We start from the raw sequence: 23123 nt of genomic DNA, 5'->3' as shown, positions 1-23123 counted from the left end.
TTGGGAGCCCTCCGCCAACAAATCCAGAGGCGAACAATTATTACCTCCAACTGCTCTCTTTTATTCGTGTTTAACCGCCCCCTGCTCTGTACAACAGGTTACAGAGAGGTAGGTGCAGTTTGTACCTTGTATGCGTTAACATCTGAGACTGTCACCATGGAATGTCAGCTGACAGGAAAATATGTGCTTTTTAAAAAAATTGGCTTTTATTTTCGTGACTGCTGTTGGAAGTACAAGGAGATTGAGTGTAAAATAACTGACAGACAAGGATTTTAATACCTCAAAGGTGATGGGGGGACTTTTCAGATTTAAATGTTTTAAAATTTTCTGTGGGGAACAGTACTGCAGAAGTCAGCTAGATAGTACACTTTAAAAGCATTAAACCACCAAATTGAAGTTTAGTTTTCACAATCTGTATTTTAAATGTTACATTTAGATGTTACTCAGAAGAACACCCTAAATAAAGTTACAAAATATCATAATCCAAGGGTCTGATATAGCAAAAATAGGGAGCCTGTGTCTTCGTTAACAATGAATAAATATAACATTTAAATAGCTGCAACATACTTATCTCATGCTTTAAATAAAAAATATAGATGTTTATATAGCTCTCAATATTTTAGTGCTACTGGAAGCTTCTAAATTACAAATTTAGAGGCCGGAGGATAGAAAATGACAGCAAGGCGCTCCTGACGTTCCCTGACAGAAGCCACTTCAGACATCGTGGTTTTGGGCAACAACAGCAAAAGAAGTCACCAGTTTTAGGGCTGAGCTGAAGGAGAAGATAGAGGGATTGCACTCCACGATATCCCCTAAAAACTGGGATGTGGTGGTGTCAATCAGAGAGACCCAGACCCCCATACCCGCTCCCCCAGGTCACATTCTGAGGCTGCCAGGTTCAGCACAGTGTACCATACACAAAATAGAACAATTCTCTAATGCCATGTATTATTTGTTTTCCTCAAGAAGCCCTCAATAGGAGGTTTGGAGCTGCAGTACACAGGCCACCGCCAGGACAGGGATTTCAGACAGCTTCCCACTATTCCTTGGGCTTCAACACATACTCCTGGAACATGGAATACAGCACCCCTGCAAGACAGAAATAAAAAGCACAATTAAAGAACTGCATTAAATTAGAAATAATGGGTTTCAACATCTGAAAAGTTCTCAGCAAGACAGAATTTCCCTTCCTCCTCAGCTGCATTTTTTTAATACACACTACAAAATTCTTCCTATACAGAGAAACCAGGTATGAAAATATACTATTTATGAAAATGCAGATCCTGAGCTAATTCTAGTTGATTCTGTGGCCAAAGTCAAGCTTTTCTGTTGTTCCTGCTGGGAATGCAGTAGGGACAAACAGTGATTATGGGATGTACATTTACACATAGATGAGACCTGGGACATACAGATCAGGGGCACAATACAGATTAGAGACACTAGTCCAGTCCTGAAAAAATATATATACATATAAATAGACATAAAAAAATATATAATACCATGGTCTACACACGCTGTAGATCTTCCAATGCATTAAATGCAGAAATAGCAACATATTTACAAAGGAAAATATTAATGTCAGATGAATGTTTTCTTTTTTTGGCCTGAAAGAGGCAGAGATGCAGAACCTCACATTCCACATCCAGACATAATCAAAACTGCTGCTCTGAAATTAAATACTTAAGTACATAAAATCAGATTACTCCAGAAAGGCTGTCTGAGCACCAGTAAGGAGCACAGAGATCCTGGAATAAACGTTCTGGATGCTTCCACCCAGCCGTGCCAGCTCTGTTATCCACTGGAGTGATCCAGGAGGCTCTCCATGGTTTGCCACTGCCAAGGACAGCTCCCGTTCCATACGTACCACACGTCAGGGCTCCCACGGCGAAGCCCTGGGCTGCCACGCGCATGTGGATCAGGTGAAGGGACAGTTTCATGTCACCTCTGTGCTTCAGCTTGTACAGCCCGTAGGCAACCACGGCGGTGAAGCCAGCCATCCCTGCAAGGCAAGGAGAGCATCCTTCTGAGTGGAGATCCAGAGCACCGGGGACCCACCTAAACAAAACAGCCTGTGAACCACTGAGCTGTTCCGGTTGGAAAAGACCCTTAAGATCATCGAGTCCAACCATTCCTCCCACAAGTGCCAAGGCTAAACTGTGTCACATCTATACAGGTTTTCAATCCCTATGTGGATAGTGATTCCACCACTGCCCTGGGCAGCCCTTTCCTTGAATAAATTTGTCCTAATATCCAGTCTACACCTCCCCTGGCACAACTTGAGGCCATTCATTCTCATCCTAATATAAGCCTGTTTTGGTCTAATCACTGGTTTTGTGTAGTGGTAAATCCTAACCCTGGTTTCACTCCAGTGCCGCCTCATTCAACACACACATCAGTGCAGGGAAAAGACTTCCACCAGCATTAAAATGCCAAAGGAGCAGCTCGAGGGGTCAGAATTCCCTGGATATTTTTCAGACAGAACCAGGGCTCCTCTACTTTTGTGTAGTGGTAAATCCTAGCTCTGGTTTCACTCCAGTGCCGCCTCATTCAACACACACATCAGTGCAGGGAAGAGAAAAGACTTCCACCAGCATTAAAATGCCAAAGGAGCAGCTCGAGGGGTCAGAATTCCCTGGATATTTTTCAGACAGAACCAGGGCTCCTCAGACCTCCTTTCCTGCATGGACACTCCCAGCCAGGACCCCCACCCAGCTGATGCTCAGACTCTCAGTGTGTGGATGCTCCCTGATGTATCCACTGGCCTGCTGCTGTTGCTATTTTGGGTGTTGTCACATTTGGCCAGGTGCCACCAGGACAGGACAAGTCACATGTTATTGTCCCCAAGCTGGGAGGAGGGAGGCTCCACCAGGTCTCTTTCCCAGGGCCAGAATTCACTGATAGTCCTTCAGCAGAACAAACAGCCCCAGCTTTGCCAGCTCCAACGCTGATGCTTTCACAGAATACACAGCAGAAATGCACAAAATTTCCAGTTCCATCTATTTCATTCCAGTTTTAGGATTATTTGCACAGTTCACAGGTGCATGCCAAGTTTTAAGTGCTGTGTATATTTTACTGGGCAGAGCACAGGCAGTTTGTCTTCCCTGAACTGGAGCATTACCAGTGCCACCAGAAAGCTGTAAACACTTAATTCACTCTCATTAAATACCAATTAAGAGTTTTAGGGCCATCAGCCCAGCTCTGACACAGGTCAAAAGTGAGTTCTGCCAATCTGCTTCAGGGAACTGGAACTCCTGGAGTCATGGTACAGCCCAGCAAGGTGGGGACAAAGTGCAGTGACCACGGAAGCAGTGACGGAAATCTGCTGGCAAATGCTAGGAACAGTTCACCCCGAGTGACCCCGCTGCTCTCCATTTAAGGTGGCTGGAAATCAAAACGTGTCTTGTGTCACACAAAAGCTGATCCCTGCTCTCCTCAGAAGCTTTTTGGGAGTCTCAACAGAGAGGCTGAGAACTTTAACAACTTCCTCAAGTTGGGGTAACAAAAATTACTAAAAAAATGTATTTTAAACTAAGCGATAGCAGCAGAGGGCTGAAACATTTACCAGACAGGCTGTAATTTAAATCCTTCTAGCTTGTATTTTGATAGCTTTTAAGTCATTTTGTAGTGGTCACATAATTCCCAGGAACTGTGCTCCAGAACAGCTGCACAACACACTCCCTAACCACTTGACAGCATCACCTTCACATGTTTTCTAGCCTCACCTAAAAAGCCTTTCAGAGTTTGTTGGTTTCGTTTTTTTTCTTATACTTGTAGGTTTTGAGTTTCTTATTTAAGGTAACAGACCTCATTAATTTCCCTCTTTCTTTTAGGACAACTATTATGGGAGGTAATTTGTAAGTAATTTCCTGTTTACAGAAAAAAGGTGAACAGTGATGGTGTTTCCCACATTGATTGTGCAAACACATTTCTCCATTTTTGAACTCACCAATGGGTACAAATGGCGTCTCCTTAAATTTTTTGATCAGCTTTGAGGTCTGGCTGGTCTCAGTCTCATAGTCAGGGTAAACAGATTCCTGGCTGGGTGACATTATGGCTGTGAAGACAAAGAACCTCCCTTCAGGTTTTGGAAACCCCAAATAAAGAGAATCTTTAGGAAAAGAAAATCCCTTGTCACAAATATCCAGGTAGTGAGATATAAGAGATATAAGAACAGGCACCATGGACAGATGGTTAAATTCAAGTGAAGCCTTGGGAAGCAGGGCTGTGCTTACCAGGAGAGGTAAAAACAAAACAAAACAAAACAAAACCAAAAAAAAAAAAAAAAAAAAAAAAAAAAAAAAAAAAAAGTAGGAGAGCAACAGATTTTTGCCATCTGTTTTCACACCATTAGAGATCCCAGTGATCACCTCCATGCTCACAGGCAGCCACAGAAAGCTTTGGTCACTGCCTGTCTCTCCTTTTAGGAATTCCATGCCTCACCACTCCGCTTGGCTTTCGCAGGCTGGTCCTTTATGGCCGTTCTGACCTCAGCAAAGTTCACTTCTCCCCCCTCATTCCCGGCCAAGAGCAGCAGCCACAGCAGCTGGGTTGGGAAGCACGAGCTGCTGCACAAGGTCAGCCCTGCCTGGCAGCTCCTCAGTCACTACAGCCTATCCCACATCAACAGAACTCCAAATTCCTGATGGAGAACACAGGGATGGGAAACAGCCACCACCGAGGAGCAGTTGAGCAAGTCTTGAAGCCCTCAATGGGTGCAGACTCCTGTGGGATCGCATCAGGAGGAGAAGTCATCCACAGGTGATTTCTCACCTCCCCCCAAGGAAAATAAAAAGCAGCAACAGCTTGAGAAGGGTTTCACTCACAGAACCATCATCACCAAAGTGAGACCATCCTGCAGAACTTCCCAGCTTTTTGTGTTGGGAATTGCATGGATTACACCAAGACCTGTTCCCTCCTCAGTACTCCATTCAGTCAATGACAATTTCTGCCGGTGACACCACAGAGGGCCCGGCTAGAAAAATCTCTACTGCTATTGCTCAGCTTTGCCACCAACGGCAAAACACAGCTCAGGGGCACACAGAAAGGCTCCCAGCTCTCAGAATAAACCAAAAGAATTTCATTAAACAGGTGCCAGTAACCTTAGGCACAAGAGACATTTCAAAAGTGGCCATGCTCCGTGGTTATGCAGCATTTTGTGCACACCCATGTGAGCAGATTGACTGGTTCTCAAACCATTTCCTCTGCAAGGCCAAAGGATTTGGTCTCTCTGTGCCTGCTACAACCACTCTTATTTGCCAAATGTAAGCTATAATTTTAGCCTGACTCATTCAGAGAAGGGAACAAGAGCTCTCCATCACTCAGCAGAGGAGGAGACAGCCAGAGATGAGATTTACACAAGACAATTATATTAAAAGTGAAACAATTCACCCACCACGGAAGTTTCTGTGACCTTCAGCTCAGACCAAGATGGGCACAGGGCAGAAGAAACTGGGTGAAACACACGGTCCGGCTGCTCTGACCTTGCCGACACCGAACAGGGAGGTCAGGGCACCGGTGTGACCGGTGCCACCCGTGGGGGACAGTGAGGGTGGACCATGGGTGGGAAGGTGACAGCTCCCAGCATCCCTCCCGGCAGGGGGAAGGCCCGGGGTACCCCCAGGCTGCCTTCCGCCTGCCCAGCTCCACGTGAGAATCCTTCCCCACTCCAGCCCCAGGCCGCCGCACCCCTCATGGAGACTCGGCCCCAGGCACCTTCACCGCGCTCCGGCCTTCTGCCCCAGGTCCCCAGTGGGGCCTCTGCTCCACTCCTGCCCCAGTCACTTCCCCCGACACGGGAGCCCTTCCTCGCTCCAGCCCCAGGCACCCGCACCGCCCTGCAGGGCTCGGGCTGTGTCTCGGGCTGTGTCCCCGGCTGTGCCGCGGGTCCCGCCCGCCCCAGACCCGGCTCTCACCGCGCTGCTCCGATACCGGCCGGCGTCTGCTGCGCCTGGCCCCGCCCTTGCCTCTTATTGGCGGCTTCCGCCCCGCCCCTCCGCCGGGACCACAACTCCCGGCGTGCCCCGCGCCCGCGCGCTCGCCGACAGCCAATCCAGAGTGTGGCCGCGACCACCGCTTCCTAATACGGGCGCGGGGGCGGGGCTAGCGTGACGTCAGCGCGCGGCGCTCCGCATTGCGGCGGGGAGGCGGTGGCGTGGGGCGGCCGACAGGGGGCGCTGCGGGGCCCGACCCTGCCTCAGTGCCGGCCCTGTCTGAGTACCGGCCCTGCCTCAGTGCCGCCTGTGCCTCAGTGCCGGCCTGTCTGAGTACCGGCCCTGCCTCAGTGCCGGCTGTGCCTCAGTGTTGTCCTGCCTCAGTGCCGGCTGTGCCTCAGTGTTGCCCTGCCTCAGTGCGCCCCTGCCTCAGTGCGGCCCTGCCTCAGTGCTGGCCGTGCCTCAGTGCCGGCTCCTGCCTCAGTGCACGGGCCCTTCCTCAGTGCACGGGCCCTTCCTCAGTGCACGGGCCCTTCCTCAGTGCACTGGCCCTTCCTCAGTGCCGCCCTGCGCTTTCGCGGTACCGGGGGCCGGGCGGAGGCTCGGAGTCTGGGTTAGCCCCAGAACAGCGAAACAGCGGCTTCGGCATCGTCTGCAGGGCGGAAAAACGGCTGCTGGTGGCTTCAGCAGCAGCTTATCTGCTTTTCGCTTCAAAAACTTCCCGTGTTGTCACACTGTGACGTGGAGTCAGGTGGAGACCGACTGTTGGCAGCACCGCGGAGTGACAGGACAATGGCGAGCAGTTTTAAAGAAAAAAGGAAGAGCTTCAGATTAGATATTGGAAAGGAATTGTTCCCTGGGAGTTGGCGAGGCCCTGGCACAGGGTGCCCAGAGAAGCTGTGGCTGCCCCTGGATCCCTGGCAGTGCCCAAGGCCGGGTTGGATGGGGCTTGGAGCAGCCTGGGACAGTGGAAGGTGTCCCTGCCCATGGAAGGTGGGGATGGGACTGTACAGCAAATCCCACTGGGAAAAGCCAGTGTCCATAAAGGAGACAGAGGAGTCCTGCAGCTTTATTCGGGTGAAGGGAGCGAGGCCACTGGGGCACATCCCCGCGGGGTTTTCTCTCTCGAGGTTTTGGAGGGCGCAGCCTCCCTTTATCCCAAGCTCCCGGCCGCTCGTTGCCCTCTTCCTTCCCCCGCTGGCCCAGGTACCGGGAAGGTGCAGCCTTCCCGACCCGCCTGCCTCACATCCCCCCTTGAACACGTTATTTACCCCCAAAGTTTAGGAACTCAGGCTCGTGCGGCCCCATTTGGCTGTTTCAGGAGTCAAACTGCCCGGGCTCTGTAACAAACCTGCTGCTTGAAGTTTATAATATTGAGATATTAAGCCCCATTTCAAAGCCGTTCACAACCATCCCCTCACCCATGGAATTGCTTGTAAAGACATCAGCACACATCTTCCCTATTAGATGAGATGGTCTTTAAAGTCCCTTCCAGCCCAAACCCTTCTGAGATTCTGTGAAATTTGGGCTCTTACTTAGTCCTTTGCTGAAGAGCTTCCACCTGATGTCAGAATCATGGAATGGTTTGGGTTGAAAGTTCATCCCATTCCACCCCCTGCCATGGGCAGGGACATCTTCCAGCAGATCAGGTTGCTCCAATCCCCATCCAGCTTGGAGCACTTCCAGCAATGGGACAGCCACAGCTTCTCTGGCTTTGCTTCTGTCTGATTTTCTTGCTGCTGAATTGTGTCATTGACAATGTTTTCCCATATTTCAGCTTTCAAGCAGACCTTGTTTTACCCCCACTCTATGCCAGGATTTTGATGCCCAAAGACAGCCTAGAAATTGCTCCTGACTTAAACCCTATTCTGGAAGAGGAAGAAGAATCCACTGGGATCCCAAGGATCCCAAAAAAAAGCTTCTCCTAAATCTGAGAACAGCTTGTCAGAGAAAACCAGCAAAGATAAACCCTTTTGTCCCTAAGCCCAGTGCTCCTGTGTGGTGTTTGTACCTCCTCATCTCCGAGCTGGGGGAAGGCAGAGCTGCTGCACCTGCAGGATCACTCTGCCACCGACACGTGGCATTTTGGGCAGCACAAAATAAAGTGGCTCAGACAAGCGCTGCATCTCTCCAAATGTGCTGCCCATTACCCCTAATCTCGTTACCTTAATTGCCAAAGCCATTAGGGCCCTGCAGTCTGAAAGGAAACAAAAAATCGATGCAATTACCAACCCTGAAATTGAGTTAAAATCTTGTAATAAATTACAGTGAGGGCCACTTTCTCCAGCAACTCTCAGAGGCACGTTTAATTCTCTGCTTCAGGGCAGAAACTCAATTAAAAACAAAAACTTATTTCATTTTAATTGCTGGCCTAATGAAACCTCTGTCACCTGCAGCTTCTTTGTGTGTGTGTCCAGTGTCTCAGCTCTACGAGTGGCTTCTTGCTCCCTGCTAATGTGCGTGTTGCACACACATAATAATACTAATAATACTAATACTAATAATATATTATATAATATATAATAATAATAATATATATTTATTACAGGGTATATTTTAAATGCAGCAGCAGCTGATGGTGGCAAACATGGAAATGGGTAAAAATAACACATTTCTCTCTGTGAATCCTCTGTGAATCTCTGTGGATGTGGAGCTGTGGCTGTCACTGCTGCTCTGCTCTCCTGTTTTTACCAGGGGGGTTTGGGGTGTGTAAAATGCACCAGGATTGGCACAGGGGAAGCCTTGGCACAGCCAGGGTGTTCCCATGGCCCTGTTTGATGGTGAGATGAGGAAATGAGGAGTGTGACCACTAACCCATGCTGATGCCCAAAAACTCCTGCAATAAACCACTTCATCAGAAACATCTTTGGCAGAGGCCATTTCTGCTCCAGCAGGGGTTGAGGATCCTGCAGCATCAGATTTCCTGGAAAACACATGGATTTTTGCAGCAGGGGCTCAGCCCTGGGAGGTGATGTAGATGTTGTGTTCAAACACAGGGTGGAGATCATTCTTCCAGGGCTGCCAGGGAATGATGAAAAGCAGGAAAAACAAAACAAAACCAGGGAGGTTATGCTGAGCTCACATTTCCTGACTGTCCTCTTACACAAAAGGAAGAACTTCCTAAAAGCCTGGTTCAAGCATCTGGCAGAATGGAAAGAGGAGAAGAGACTCCTGTAAGTGCTTTTTCTGCTTCTTGCTTGTAGACAGGCCACACAAGAAACCTGGCAAGGCTCTCTTTTGTTTTTGAAAGGTAGCCAGCTTGGGGCTGGGATTAATTCCTGAGCTCAGCCCTCCCTTCCACTCTGGGGTACGGGATGGGGATGTGGATGCCAGTGCTGGGCTGATGTGGAGGGAGAGGGATCTGGCAGAGGGAGAAAAGGCATCTCAGTGGGCTGGAAGAGACCCCAAATGCAAATTTTGGGAATGGTTTGTCCTGGTGTGGGCAGAGGGGGGTGTGTGGGGGGGAAGGTGTTTATGAGTCTCGGGTGTTGCTGTGATCAGTTTTGGTTTCCTCTCGAGGGCCTGCAGTCACAGCTGAGGGTGAATTTCCTCCAAAATACGACACAGAAAAGAAATTTTAAAAAGCTCATTCCCAGACAAGTCTTTTTGTGGCACTTTCCCATGGCAGATCCCTGCTCTCCCACTGCTCAGTCAGAAGTGCTCTGCAGCACTTCCCAAAGTGCTGAAATGAAAACATTTCAGTGCACTCAAACCCATTTTTTCTTTTCTTTTCAGCTGCCTGGAACTGCCTGGAATGGGTATTTAAGCAATTTCAGTCACGGGACCACAGCAGGTACATCCAGAGCTTCACCCTTTACAGCTGCACACCCACTCTGAGCCTGTGGGGTGGAGGGGCACCCCTTTCCCTGGGTGTTTGTGGGGAGGGAGCCTAAACCCTGCAGATCCACCATGGGATATGTCCTCGTTGGGATGCACAGCATAGCCAGGGACCAACAGCTTCATGTTCTCATTTCTGAGTGGCTGCAGATCTCTGCAGGGAGAAACAGATCCTCAAGGAGAGACTGGAGCTACACAGCCAGGCCTGTTTGGGATTCCTGGAAAATGAGTCCCAGGGAAAAGATGAGTAGCTTTGGCCGTGGCTGAAAAAATGTGTGCTTTAAGGGTAAAGGCGTGTTCACAGGATTTTTTGCAAAACTGTTTTTTGTTTTGCTGCCAGAAGATTAACTTCAATTATTAAACTCCTCGTTAACCTTCAAAGTGCCAACAGCATCAGGCAAATCCCATCTCTTACTGTGTGAAATGAGCTCCTCAGTGACAGCTTTTTTTCCTGAAAATCAGATCCCAAAAGTAGGAGGCTCCCAATCACTCACCATTTCCTGAAATCTGGGCTGCAGCCATCTAAGCAATGACACCCACAGTTCCAGGGAGTGACCACTGCAGGAGTTGTCTCATGCATTGTCTCATGCAGAATTGATTCCAGCAGTGTTCTTCCAGCTGAATCTCTCCCTCTCTCCATAATTCAGGACTGGATTCTGGTGCCTACATGCCCTCACCTTGGATGAGTCTTTGAGCAGCCTGGGATAATGGAAGGTGTCCCTGCCCTGGGCAGGAGGGTTGGAACAAGATGTTCTTCAAGGTCCTTTCCAACCCAAACCATTCTGGGATCCTGTGAATTCTGTATTTTCCACTCACTAATGCCTTTTACCAGAATCCATGTCTTGTTGTCCTAGAGCTGGCATGGAGAGGGCTCAGTGTCCTCCCAGGAGCAGGGAGATGTTCAGCATTTCACCTCTGGGAACAGCCCCACTGACATAGAGGTGCTGGTGGCAGGTTCTTTACCAAGAATTGAGATGGTGCTTTCTCAGTAGTGACCCAGGTGAATATAAGCAGCTCACAGTGAGCTGTGCTGGTGGACTTCCTGTAATTTGGAGCAGAAACTTTGCTAAAAGCTTGTGGTGGTGCCAGGAGGAAGTAGTGACTTCCATCAGAGGAAACCATGCTCATTCATTTTTAAGTTTTATGTGCTGAGTACGGAAAGCAGATTTTTTTAAATTTTTTTTTTTTAATAATATGTACATGTAAACAGCTATCTCCATGCTCAGGCAAAGGCCAAGTTGTTCAGGACACAAAATACTCACCAGACAGTGGCAGAAATTTAAACCCGTGAAATTCCAGTACCTGAATGGAACCTACAAGAAAGATGAAGAGGGGTTTTGTACAGGAGCATGGAGTGACAGGACAAGGGGGAATGGGTCCTTCAGTTGAAAGACTGTAGGTTTGGACCAAATATTAGAAGGCATTTTTTGCTGTGAGGCCCTGGCACAGCATGCCCAGAGAAGCTGTGGCTGCCCCTGGATCCCTGGAAGTGTCCAAGGCCAGGTTGGATGGGGCTTGGGGCAATCAGGGATAGTGGAAGGTGTCCCTGCCCATTGCAGGGGTTGGAGCAAGACGATCTTGAAGGTCCCTTCCAACCCAAACCATTCTGTGATTCTATGAACTAAACATCTCTGTGTTTCAAAGATGTGTTTCACATTCCCTCTGTGATGTGCTCTTTGCTTCCTGTGTGAATTGGAACAACACTTTGATCCCTCTCCCTTGCTTTTAGGCAGCCACTGGTCAAACACAACCTCAGGAGTGACAGCAACAACCACAGGCACGTGGCTGGATGCTGCCAATTCGAGTGAGTACCCGTACGAGTACCTGGATGAGGAGGATTATGGGCTCTATGGCCTCTGCACCAAGGAGGAGGTGCTGTCCTTCAGCAGGGTGTTCTTGCCATCATTTTACACCGTGATCTTCCTGGTCGGAATGGCTGGGAATGCCCTCCTGTTTGCTGTCCTCCTCATGTACATCAAGAAGAAAAAGAAGATGACTGAGCTGTATCTGCTGAACCTGGTGGTTTCAGACTTCTTCCTGCTACTGACCCTTCCTCTCTGGGCTCTGTACATTTCTCAGTGGGTCACCTGGGACATCTTGTGCCCATTCTTAAATGCCATGTACACTCTGAACTTCTACAGTGGCATCTTCTTTGTGAGCTGCATGAGCCTGGACATGTATCTGCAGATAGTTCACGCTTGGTCTCCTCACAGCTCCACGGTGTGGAGGAATTCCATCCTCGTCTTGTTGGTGATGTGGATCCTTTCCATAGCTCTCTCCATTCCTGATGGCCTCTTCACCAGCACAAGGCAAATTCACAACAAAACCATCATGTGCACCCAGGATTATGGCCAGGAGCATTTATTTTGGAAAGTTGTCTTTCGGGTGATTCAAAACATCCTGGGATTCCTTTTCCCCTTCTTCTTCATGACCTTCTGCTACTCCCGCATCGCGTGTGTGCTCAACACCTCACAGATACCTGGCTCCAGGAGAGCTCTCTGCTTAGTCCTTACTCTGGTGGGGGTCTTCTTTGTGCTGTGGTGTCCTTACAACGTTGTGCTCATCCTCCACTCCCTGCAGGATGTCGGTGTGATCAGGAGCTGTGAAAGCAGTAGGAAACTGGACTATGCCCTGCAGATCACAGAGAGCTTGTCCTTTGTCCACTGCTGTCTCAACCCCTTGCTCTATGCTTTTGTGAAGAAGCGGTTCAGGGCATATTTGTGGAAGATCCCTCAGGCCATTTTCAGGAGAGGCGCTTTCTTTTCCATCCAGGATTCCCAGACGAGCCCATCTTGCAGCAGATACGCAGCTGAGATAGAAATGTTGAGCATCACAAATGCATCATAAATATTTACATTATTTACATTATGTGTGAGCCCTCTGCCCTGCCCGTGATGGAGTTGGTGTGAGCCCACAGCACTGTGTAACCAGATAGTTCATCCTAGCAACAGCCTTGAGATGGGGACTTTCCACACTGGGATTGGAAAAGTACATGTGGGATCTGTTTCTGTTGCAAGTGGAATTATTATGAAAGGATTGTCCTGTATTTACACTAGCAGAAGAAACCCAGTTCTCATCTGGAGGCAGTAGCAAATAAAGGATGAGATTTCTCAATGTTGTGCCTTAAAAAATGCAAACTAAGACTTGAGGAGAGATTCTCCTCCTTCCTGGCATGGGCTTTCCATGGATGGAATTCCATGCTCATCCATCAGGCCAGAAAGACTGCCAAGGGATCTGGCTCTTACCATCTGCCAGATGATTTAACTGGGATAATCTTGTTTTCTACCAGGAGACACAACAGGAAGGACTGGACACCTTTAAGCTGAGTTGTTCTCTGTCATGATGAGCAGTGCCACACTCGGACCTGCTGAGCAGGGAACTGTGACTCTCCAAAGGGCAGAGCCTTGGTTAGAGATCAGTTTGATCATCAGCTGATTTGGGACAGTTTGAGCAGAACAAAGTCCAGACCAGTAACAGTGAGAAAGAGAAAAAAGGGAGCTCAGCAGAACAGTGGTGAAGGTATTTGCCTTCCACGATCTGGTTTGACAAGATAAAAAAGATCCATGGGTACCACCTGTAACATAAATACTGTCTTTGAAACACAACAGAATGAGAACATGGCCTGAACAGAAGAGCACAGAGAGCTGATGGTCAATCCTTATTACCCAGTGCAGCTTTGAAGTTCAGGGTTCTGAGTTTGCTAACTTTTATTTAAAGGCATTATTCACCCCAAATGCTCCTGAACATTAAATGGTCCCTTTCCATCCTGTAAATCTACTAAGTCTGGAAGTTTCCTAGAGTTGTACAAATAAAATTATGAATTTAAGAGAAAGCACTTATCACATTTATTTTATTACTACATAAGATTACAGGACTGAGAAGGGCTTTGAGTTGATCGCTGCTGTTATTTTTCTTCCCAACATTACTACAGTATTTTTCCAAAATGGTAAGGTTAAGAGCTTTCCTTAAAAAAACAAAGCCAGAATAAATATTTAGCTGATGTTATGATGTGGCCTTCACTCCTTGGGTCAGGTCACTGGAGGGAACATGGAAAGGGACAGCAGCTGGGAAGCTAAAAAGATTAAGATTGTGATCCCAGACAGAGAAGGCGCTTGGGACTGTGGAAAACTCATGATGGAATGCTCTAGGGAAGAGCAAAGGTGAGTTAATGTCACTCTCCATCCTGCATGAGAAGAGGTCCAAGCACCAGCGGCTGGGACAGGCTGTGGTGGCAGCCTGGCTAGATCAGGGTGGCAGCACCCAGAGGAGCAGTGCCAGGTGGGATACGGGGTCCCTGACATTGTCCCCAAACCCCATCTGGAGGGAGGTAACAGGGGAGTTCGAGAAGCAGAAGGGAAGGTGGGTAAAGCAGAAGTGCTGTGCTCCCTATGGGCACTGCTCCCAGCCAGGGGCTGGTGGAGCATCTGGAAACTCTGGACTCCTCTGGTGCCGAGCAAATGCAGTGGCTCAAGTTCTCCTGACTCGTGGGGCAGCTCAGCTGCTTTGCTTTGCACTCAGAGCAGTAGCACTGTTCATTGGCAAAGCACTCCTGGGACACCATGTGCTGTGGAGATCACCAAAATGTCAGAGACTTTTCCTTTTCTTGGCTTTTGAGACCAAATCAGCTCAGCTGTGACCCCCTTCCCTCGGTCCTGTGCTCATTTCCAGTAGCATTTCTGACATCCACTCTTGGTTTCATTTTTTCAGTGGGTGTCTATAGCCTGGTCTTAAAGGCAGAAATCACAGAGTGGGATTCTCTGAACATTTTCCTTACAAAGTCTGAGCTCCATGCAGCCTAGAGAAGGGAATCTGCCTCATGCCAAAACCCATCCCCCTAATACAGCATGGATACTCCAACAGGATTCCAACATACCTTTCACCTTAAAAATCTCTGTTCATCCGGGGACAAGTTCACTCCAGAGAGCTCTGCCAGAGGCAAACACTCACAGCCAATGAGGGCAGAGGCTGTCAGCTCTGCGTCTGCCTATCAGCTGTTGGCTGGGGATAAAATGCACATTCCCACCCCAACCTGCCTCTAGTCCCAGCTCCTGGAGGGGCACAGAGCTCTCATGGTGCTCTGGGTGATTCTCCTCTGTACCTTGGTGTCATCACTGCTCGGTGGGCTCTACGTCCTGGGTGTGTTTCGGAGACAGAGACCCAATGAGCCGCCCCTGGACAAAGGTACCATTCCCTGGCTGGGCTATCTGCTGGAATTCAGAAAGGACAGCTCAGAGTTTCTCAAAAGGATGCAGAGCAAACACGGGGATGTTTTCACGGTGCTGATCGGTGGCTATTACTTCACCTTTGTGATGGATCCCTTCTGCTTTGGCACCATTGTGAAGGAATCGCGATCTAAGCTGGACTTTAGGACTAGTGCAACTCAGCTGGTCGTGCAGGTTTTTGGCTACAAGCCCACCGAAGCCACTCATAGCGTAGTTCATGCATCAAGCACAAAGCACCTGACGGGAGATGGCCTCACTGTCCTCACACAAGCCACCATGGAGAGCTTTCGGAAGCTGCTGCTTTTCAACCTGAGCTCAGGAGAGAGGAGAGTGTGGCAGGAGGAAAACCTCTTCCACTACTGCTACAACATCGTCTTCAGAGCTGGGTACCTGGCTCTGTATGGCACCGAGCCACCCCGAGGGGCAGGGAACAAGGAGAAAGCTGAAGAGCAGGATCGCCTCCACTCCAACCAGCTCTTCCAGGAGTTTTGGAAGTATGACCGCCTCTTCCCTCACCTGGCCTTTGCTCTGTTGCCTCCCAAGGACAAAAGAGAGGCTGAGCGGCTGAAGAGACACTTCTGGAACATGCTGTCTGTGAAGAAGGTCTGGCAGAAGGACAATATCAGTGGCTGGATAAGTGATCAAGAGCAACTTCTGGCAGAAAACGGTGTCCCCGAGTACATGCGGGATCGTTTCATGTTCATGCTCCTCTGGGCATCCCAAGGCAACACGGGCCCTACTGCCTTCTGGCTCCTCTTGTACCTGCTGAAGCATCCAGAGGCTCTGAAGGCTGTGAGAGATGAGGTGGATAAAGTCTTGAGGGAGAGTAGGCAGGAAGTAAAGGCAGGGAGCCCCCCAGTCACTGTCACTAGGGACATGCTGAACCAGACTCCTCTGCTGGACAGTGCTCTGGAGGAGACCCTGAGGCTGGTGGCAGCCCCAATGCTGGTCAGAGCTGTCCTCGAGGACACCTCCCTGAGGACAAGCAGTGGGACAGAGTTCACCCTCCGCAGGGGGGACAGGGTGGCTCTGTTCCCACACATCTCTGTGCAGATGAACCCAGAAATCCACGAGGAGCCTCACAAATTTAAGTACAACCGTTTTGTAAACCCAGACGGCACCAGGAAAGATTTCTACAGAAACGGGAAGAAGCTGAAATTTGTCAGCATGCCTTGGGGTGCAGGAGTTTCCACCTGTCCGGGGCGTTTTTTTGCTACTGCTGAAATGAAATTGTTTGTGTTCTTGATGCTGAGTCACTTTGATCTGGAGCTGGTCAGTGAGGAGGAGGAGATCCCAGCCATAGACGCCAGCCGCTGGGGATTCGGGACCATGCATCCTGTCCGCGACGTTCGGTTCAGATACCGGCCACGCTTTTAACCTGGGGAGTCCTGCTGGTGTCGTTTGTTCTGGTGTCACCTATGGCACAAATTGTCTGATCCTGTGGTTATCAGATCCTTGCAGTGCCACCACCGATATGATCTTGGTTGCTCAATGCTTATCATGGCTTTTGTTGTTACCTCCTCCTCACGTGCTGCTGCTGCGTGTTGTGTTGGTTATGGGATAGAGGTTAATCTGCACACAGAGACAAAACGTGCCCTGCCAGGCTACTCCCAGCCCCATCCCGGGGGCCATCAGCCCATTGGAAGCCAGGAGGAGCACAGGGTCAGATTGGCAGGTGGGAACCCAAATTCAGGGCTTCCAAGGAACAACGGTTTTGCCCAGGTTCCTCCTAAGGCTGCTCCAGCAGAGCATCAGCCCCGTGGTCCCAGCAGGACTTCCATGGAGATGCGTCATCAGAAACATCTCTTTATCAACACCTGGGATAAGGGGGATTGTGTCAAGGCAGGGGAGACATCCTATGGTGTGTAGGGGAAGAGCATTTTGGGACTGCACAGGACTTTATAGATTAGAGTGTTTGGGGGAGGAATCAAAGGGGGATAAAGGAGGGATTTAGGTCATTTGGGCAGGAAAACTGATATGTAAGGGGATGAAAAGGGCTGGTTGGGTGCAAATGGGAGACTGGTCCATAGACTTGTCTGGTCACACTCTGCACCTGATAATTTATTTTCCACATGAAGTATCATTGGCAGGATGGCATCAGCTTGTGGTGAACCCCTGAAAGGTCAGAGAGCAGCAAATATCCTCTCCAGAGATGTAAAAATTTCCTTGGGGGAATTTTATGTTTATGGTTCCCTTCTTGTATCTGATGAGGCCTCCAAAGAGAGCAACCTCAATCCCTTATGGGCTACAGCCACTGTGATCTTATAGCCCTCAAACGTATGTTTTATCTGCTGGATCAGTGCAGGATAGAACTTTGCTCTACGAGCTCTGCTTTGCTTTATTACCCTTCAACAATTAGGACTCTCACCACTTCCTTACAGAAGTTAAACCCAAGCCTCTCCTGTGTGGAGAACAGTGGATTGATTTTAATGCTGACACTAACCTTGAACTTTGGAGATTATCTGTGGTTGAGGAATGAAACTCAAACATTTTCACGTGTCCAAACATCAGATCCAGATCCTGCTTTGTCCTTCAAAGGGCAGGGTGATGTTGTAACTGCATGTTAAGGCCAAATTATCCCAGCCTGCCAGATTGGTCATTAGCCCTGACCTCATGGTGGTGGTGGAAATTCAGGCAGAAACTATCAAGCAGTTGTGGCAGGACCAAGGAAAACAAAAACTACCTGTAAGGCTTGACTGCAGCAGCTGATATTTCCATTAGCAATTCCAGCATCTTTTCACTCCTTCCATGCTCCATCTACAGGTCTCACCTATTTTTTTTTGTCATCCATGGGTTCAATCCTCTGAAGCCCTTCTCACATTCTGGTCAATGCAAGCTCCAAACCATGCCCAGGAATGCCTTGGGGTAGCTGGGCAGCTTGGAGCCATCATCACATCCTGACCAGGTGACGTCCTCCTTCCAAAGCTCTAGGAAAAGGATTTTTCATGTGGATGTCTTGCATGGAAGTGGTTCCTAGTTAGTAGACAGTGTATACAGGTTATCACAAAGAGCTCAGGTCAGAGCTGAGGGGTGAGGGACATGTGGTGGTGCACAAATGTGGATTGGGATTGGGGAAGGGATGTAAAAGTAATAACAATGATTCAGCAGAAAAATCTGGCTTTATTTGCTTGTCAGAATGGTTTATTTAACCAAACAGTGTTGAGTCTATAAAAGAGCTCAGACATGCTCAAATGCATGCAATTGTGAGAAGCAAAAAAGAAAATAATTCATATATGGAAGAGCATGAAAGCTCCAAATGAGTTAATCTACAAATGTTTTTTATGTTTAGATAGGTTTTTCCTGGCACTGACCTTTCCATCCCAAAGTGCACCAGCAAGAGCAAAGAACCAGCCTGTGCCAACAAAAAACCTGACTGGATTTGTGAAGGAAGTTAAATTGGATGGGATCTAGAATCTTGAAAGGTTTCCTGGGGGGACAGCCCTCATTGCAGTGTCTGTCTCGTGTAACTCTCCTCTCCTCCCAGAGAACTGAGCACAGAGTCTGGCCCTAAGCCCTTGGGTTTCTCTCCTGTAGCACACAGTGAAGACAATATCACTTCAGCATTCCAAATTTTACAATCTATTGAGTTGGTGCCTGCTCTCCACAGCACAGGGAAAGCTCCTCTGCTCTCAGTCACAATTCCTGCTCTGCATGCTCAGCAAGAGAAGGAGTCATGATCTTTCAGGTTTGGAACAATATGGATTAAACTTGTTGGGAAAGAGCATCCCTGGATAAACAGCCTCACTTTTAGTATTGAACTGTAATGCATTAGGAACTGTTTTCCTGTTCTCCTTTCTCTAAACACAGCCAGACACAGCTCTGAGAAAGCCTCCTCTTACTGCTGCTCACATGGAAAATTGAGAGACACATCAATCACTGCAGAGAAACTCAAAGGAACACTGAAGTTATGAGTACAAAGCAATGACACAGCCAACACCATCCTTTGCAGAGGTAAGCAGGGTCAAAGAGGAAGGTCAAAGTGGAACGTGGCATTTCAGGATTTTTAAAAAGAATTAAAACACTCAGCCTTTGCCAGGGACACTGCTGCCACATCTCCAGGTAGATGTGTCCCTGCTCCCCAGGGAAGAGCAGCTCAGCTTCAAAGTGGCAAAGTCTCTTAGTGGCACAAAATCTGCACGTTACAAGGTCACTGTTGGGTTTGCTGCCTTCACTGTCCAGTGTCCCAGTTCCCCCCACGAGTCACACATACACAGAAACAGCCCGTGGCAGGCAGGACACACAGATAAAACACAGTGGGGTCGGGCAGAGAGCAGCTTGGCAGGAGGCTTTGGTACCAAACACTCAGTGCAGGAGGGCACAGGGAGGCGATTCCCGCCTGTCACCACATCCACGTCACTGTGCAATCATGAGGCCGTACTTGGAGCACAGCAGGCCTCTCTTCTTTTCCCGTTCCATGAGGAAATTCCTCAGTTTGGTGGTGGGGAAGGTGACCAGCGCCTGCTGCCTGTTGTCCAGACCTGTCTCCTGCAGCCACGGGCTCTGGAGGCACTCGGAGGCTGACGGCCTTCCCCTAGGACAGACGAAGGTGAGGGGTCAGTCAGGGATCCGTGCTGCACGGGGGGGCTCCTTGCAAATGGAGAGAAGGGGCAATACCCAGGATGTGGCCCAGCTGTGCTGCTGGGAGGACAGAGAGCCTCTTACCAAGGGTTTGCACACAGAGTGCTCTGGAGGAAGGACACTGCTCCCCCGGAGAGCCCCGCGTAGCACCGCGTCAGCTTCAGTTTTCCCCTCCTGGCTGTTCTCAGGAATTCACAGGGTGCATCCGAGCTGATGGGGTAGTTGGCACTCAACCTGCCCCAGGAGAAGAGGATTGAAAACATGAAGCTGCCTCCAGCTCTGGGGCTCCCAGCATGAGGAGGATGTGGAGCTGTTGGAGCGAGTCCAGAGGAGGCCACCAAGGTTAGGAGAGGGATGGGACACCTCTCCTTTGGGGAAAAACTGAGAGAATTGGGATTGTTCATCCTGGAGAAGGCTTCAGGGACACCTTAGAGCCCATTCCAGTACATAAAGGGGCTCCAAGAGAGCTGGAGGGGGACTTTGGATAAGGGCTTGTAGTGGCAAGCCTAAGGATGAACAGTTTTAAATGAAAAGAGAAGAACTTTAGATTAGATATTGGGAAGAAATTCTTCCCTGTGAGGGCACTGAGGCCCTGGCACAGGTTACCCATCTATCCCCTCCATCCCCCAGCTTTCCATGGCATTGCCAAAGGAGGGACACAGCTGAGGTTAACTCTCTGAAACTGTGATTTTGAAGCCAGTAACAGCACGGGGAGCAATCAGCTGACTCACATGATGAAGGCTGTGATTCCGATGGACCAAATATCAGTCTGGGGAAGGGCTCCTTGCTCTGTCAGCAGTTCTGGAGCTGGAAAAGCAAACTTGTGTGAGGCAAGCTCCTGTCCAACACACTGAGAGCAGCACAAAGGCAGTGTTGGTTTTTTTGGTTTTTTTTTGCTTTTATGCTTTGCTGCCTTCCCAAGAGGGAAGAAGAGTCAGCTCCCAGGACAGGGAGCTGCTTAAGGAGCTTCCACATGGATGCTGATTGCAGTGAAACCATGAGAACCTCTGGGCAGACAGCAGCAATGCTTAATCCCGGGATAAATGGGCACATGGGTGCCAGCCAGGGTGGCATTGCTGTGAGCTCTGTCCCCTGTGGGCTGCAGTGGGACACTCGCTGTCACCACTCACTGCTCCCACAAACTCACACTGGCCCTGGAGAGCAGCACCTGGAAGGCTTTTCTTGCTGCGACCACCTGCTGCCTTGACCAGTGTTTGTGTCTTTCTGTTTATCACTGATTGCAGATGAGCCCCAAGTCGCTGTGACTGAGCTCTACTCACCCATGGTTTCCACATAGTCCGAGCATTTGTCCATGGTAATAAATTTGTCTGGTGTGTAGAACTGTGCGTTCCCAAAATCCAGGAGTTTCAGCAGGTTGGGCTCGGTGATGATCATGTTCTCAGACCTGAGGTCCAGGTGCAGGATGTTGTGTGCATGGAGGTACTCGGTGGCACTGAGGATCTGCCACAGGTAGTCTCGGACCTCCACCTCTGAGTACGACGTCCTGGTGAGAGAAAGGGGATAGAAAACACAGGTGTCCTGTCTGCATGCCCAGAAATGCCTTTCTACACCCACTATCACCCTCCCCTGGGCGTCTGATCCCATCAGACCCTTTAGAGTTAAGAAGAAACAACTCTAGTTTAGCAAATCAGCTGTGTGTGGAGAGGCTGGTCCATCCTGTGACTCAGGCTTACAGATGCAACAACAGGATGTTGTAGAGCTGAAAAAGAGAAAGCAGATTTGATGCCCACAATTCCCTCTTTTTTGAATCACAGGATTTCAGCAGATCCATTTTTGGTCCACTGTGAGCAACAATGAATCTTCCTCACCCACAGTAACCTCCATGCCATGCTGTTGGGGTTAGGAGGTGTTGGTGTAAGGAAACCCTTCATGTATCACATTATGGGAGGTAGTGATGCCTCAGGTTTCAGCTTTTATATTTTCAGATTCTCTGCTGCTTTAGTGTGTGGGTCTGAGCTTCACATCAGGGGATGCTGAGCTCTGTGCACAGAGCAGGGAGACAAAACAATTCCTTCTCCAGCTGGGCACCAAGGACAAATGATCCAAATCTCAGGCCCAGGAGCACAAACAACGTGGGCTGGAGAGAGAAAAACAAGCAGGATGGGAGTGCCTGGGCTAAAGCTGGAATGGGACAATGAACTGCAAGGTGCAAATGGAGCAGAGCTGATCCCAGTGAGAGCCCCCGGGAGCGCTCGTGCATTTTGGGACCATTTTGGTTCATCTTGGGTGCAGCCCTGGCTGGGCTCTGGTGCTGCCCAAGGTGGATCCATGGAGGAGATCCTTTGAATAAATCCCTGCTTGATTCTTTAGCTCTGTCCAGCCTCTGTTCTAGGTCAGCCTTCACAAGGCATCAATAGAGTTTCATATCAACCACTGTAAACTGCTTTCAACATCTCAGCTGGGTGGCCCTGAGTTGTGCCTCTCTAGGGAACTCAAGTAATTTTTTTATCTCACAAGAAGATGCAGAACAAATGCTTTATGAATCCTGTGTGCAATGACAGCACACTGGAAGAGGTGGAGAGGGATGACCCAGTTTGTCAGGAGAAAACAACAGGTATCTTCCTCCCAACAGCAGCCCTGACTGGAAAACTCTTCCCTCGTGTTCTTACCGTAATGCCAAGGAGTGGAGCAGCTCTGGCCCCACACACATCTCCTGGATCAGCACCAAGTGCCGGGGGCTGACGTAGGCGCCCTTCAGCTGGGCTATGTTAGTGTGGTGGAGCTTCCTCAGCACCTGGTACTCCAGCAGCACAGCCTGCTTGTCCTCTTGCCAGTACGGGATGATTTTAGCGGCCAAAGTCTTGCCGCTCACCTTCTCCCGGCACTGCCGGACGATGCTGAATCGGCCCCTGGTGCAAAGGAACACAAAGGCACATTAAAATCCTCTCCCGTTCTTTAAAACCTCCAGGATCCCATGCTGTGTTTTTCATCTGTGCCTGGTGGGGAGTTATTGCATCTACTGTCACAGTTTGCACATCCTCCCGCGTCTTTAAACTGTACAGTCACTTGAAATTATGGGAGTGAGAACTTAACTCCTCTGGAGAGAGAGGAGAGAGCAAGAGAACCACCCCTGTTGGCAACAGAAATCAGTGTCTTTCTTCCAGGCAGAGAAAGTTGAATCCCAGCACCCTGACTGAAGTGGTGTCTGCAAAGATTGGTGCAGCAAGGACAAGAAACTTTGTTAGCCCTGGGCTCATTTCATGATAAATCAAGTGGCTGCCTCCCTGCCCAGCATATATGTTGTGACAGGACAAGGGGGGATGGTATTAAACTAAAAGAGGGTTGATTTAGGCCAGATATGAGGAAGAAGTCATTTTTACAGTAAGGGTGGTAAAACAACTTGGCCTTGAGCACTTCCAGGGATGGGACAGCCACAGCTTCTCTGGACAGCCTGTGCCAGGGCCTCCCCACCCTCACAGGGAACAATTTTTTCCTAATATCTAATCTAAACTTACTCTCAGTTTGAAGCCATCCCCTCGTCCTGTCCCTAAATCCCCTTATGGAAAGTCTCTCTCCATCTTTCTTGTAGGCTCCC

General features: G+C 49.2%; 4 protein-coding genes across 7 annotated transcripts in view; 2 read left to right on the top strand and 2 right to left on the bottom strand.

Moving 5' to 3' along the window:
* Window positions 1–184: 184 nt before the first annotated feature.
* On the bottom strand, window positions 185–6011 carry HIGD1A (HIG1 hypoxia inducible domain family member 1A). 3 transcript variants are annotated; one of them, XM_053976401.1, is made up of 4 exons: window positions 5913–6011; window positions 3947–4054; window positions 1865–1999; window positions 185–1089 (listed from the first exon to the last, which is right to left on the bottom strand). In XM_053976401.1, the coding sequence occupies exons 2-4, from the start codon at window positions 4047–4049 to the stop codon at window positions 1040–1042; spliced, it is 288 nt and encodes a 95-aa protein (XP_053832376.1). In that variant the 5' UTR covers window positions 4050–4054; window positions 5913–6011; the 3' UTR covers window positions 185–1039. The 3 variants fall into 3 exon arrangements, with proteins under 3 accessions (XP_053832376.1, XP_053832386.1, XP_053832393.1); XM_053976411.1 differs by lacking the exon at window positions 5913–6011 and adding an exon at window positions 5713–5871; XM_053976418.1 differs by lacking the exon at window positions 5913–6011 and adding an exon at window positions 5393–5647.
* Window positions 6012–6931: 920 nt separating this feature from the next.
* ACKR2 (atypical chemokine receptor 2) lies at window positions 6932–13654 on the top strand. Of its 2 annotated transcripts, XM_053972889.1 has the most exons (3): window positions 6932–9103; window positions 9666–9723; window positions 11497–13654. In XM_053972889.1, exons 1-3 carry the CDS (start codon window positions 9080–9082, stop codon window positions 12612–12614), a joined length of 1200 nt encoding a protein of 399 aa, XP_053828864.1. In that variant the 5' UTR covers window positions 6932–9079; the 3' UTR covers window positions 12615–13654. The 2 variants fall into 2 exon arrangements, with proteins under 2 accessions (XP_053828864.1, XP_053828856.1); XM_053972881.1 differs by having other exon boundaries at window positions 6932–9723.
* Window positions 13655–14421: 767 nt separating this feature from the next.
* Window positions 14422–16516, top strand: LOC128804748 (7-alpha-hydroxycholest-4-en-3-one 12-alpha-hydroxylase). The gene has a single exon (XM_053972869.1). It carries the CDS (start codon window positions 14837–14839, stop codon window positions 16364–16366), a length of 1530 nt encoding a protein of 509 aa, XP_053828844.1. The 5' UTR covers window positions 14422–14836; the 3' UTR covers window positions 16367–16516.
* Window positions 16517–18933: 2417 nt separating this feature from the next.
* OBSCN (obscurin, cytoskeletal calmodulin and titin-interacting RhoGEF) overlaps window positions 18934–23123 on the bottom strand; it is a 168714-nt gene continuing 164524 nt past the window's right edge. Inside the window, exons 112-116 of the mRNA XM_053972858.1 lie at window positions 22198–22437; window positions 20848–21071; window positions 20299–20374; window positions 19652–19801; window positions 18934–19520 (exon numbers count right to left, since the gene is read on the bottom strand). Of these exons, the coding sequence (XP_053828833.1) occupies window positions 19343–19520; window positions 19652–19801; window positions 20299–20374; window positions 20848–21071; window positions 22198–22437 (868 nt within the window). The 3' untranslated portion in view covers window positions 18934–19342. The remainder of the gene's footprint in view (window positions 19521–19651; window positions 19802–20298; window positions 20375–20847; window positions 21072–22197; window positions 22438–23123) is intronic.

The sequence above is a fragment of the Vidua macroura genome, chromosome 1, assembly GCF_024509145.1.
Source record: "Vidua macroura isolate BioBank_ID:100142 chromosome 1, ASM2450914v1, whole genome shotgun sequence".
NCBI lineage: Eukaryota > Metazoa > Chordata > Aves > Passeriformes > Viduidae > Vidua > Vidua macroura.
Note: the sequence above shows the minus strand (reverse complement) of the source record. Positions and strands in the feature narration are given on the sequence as shown.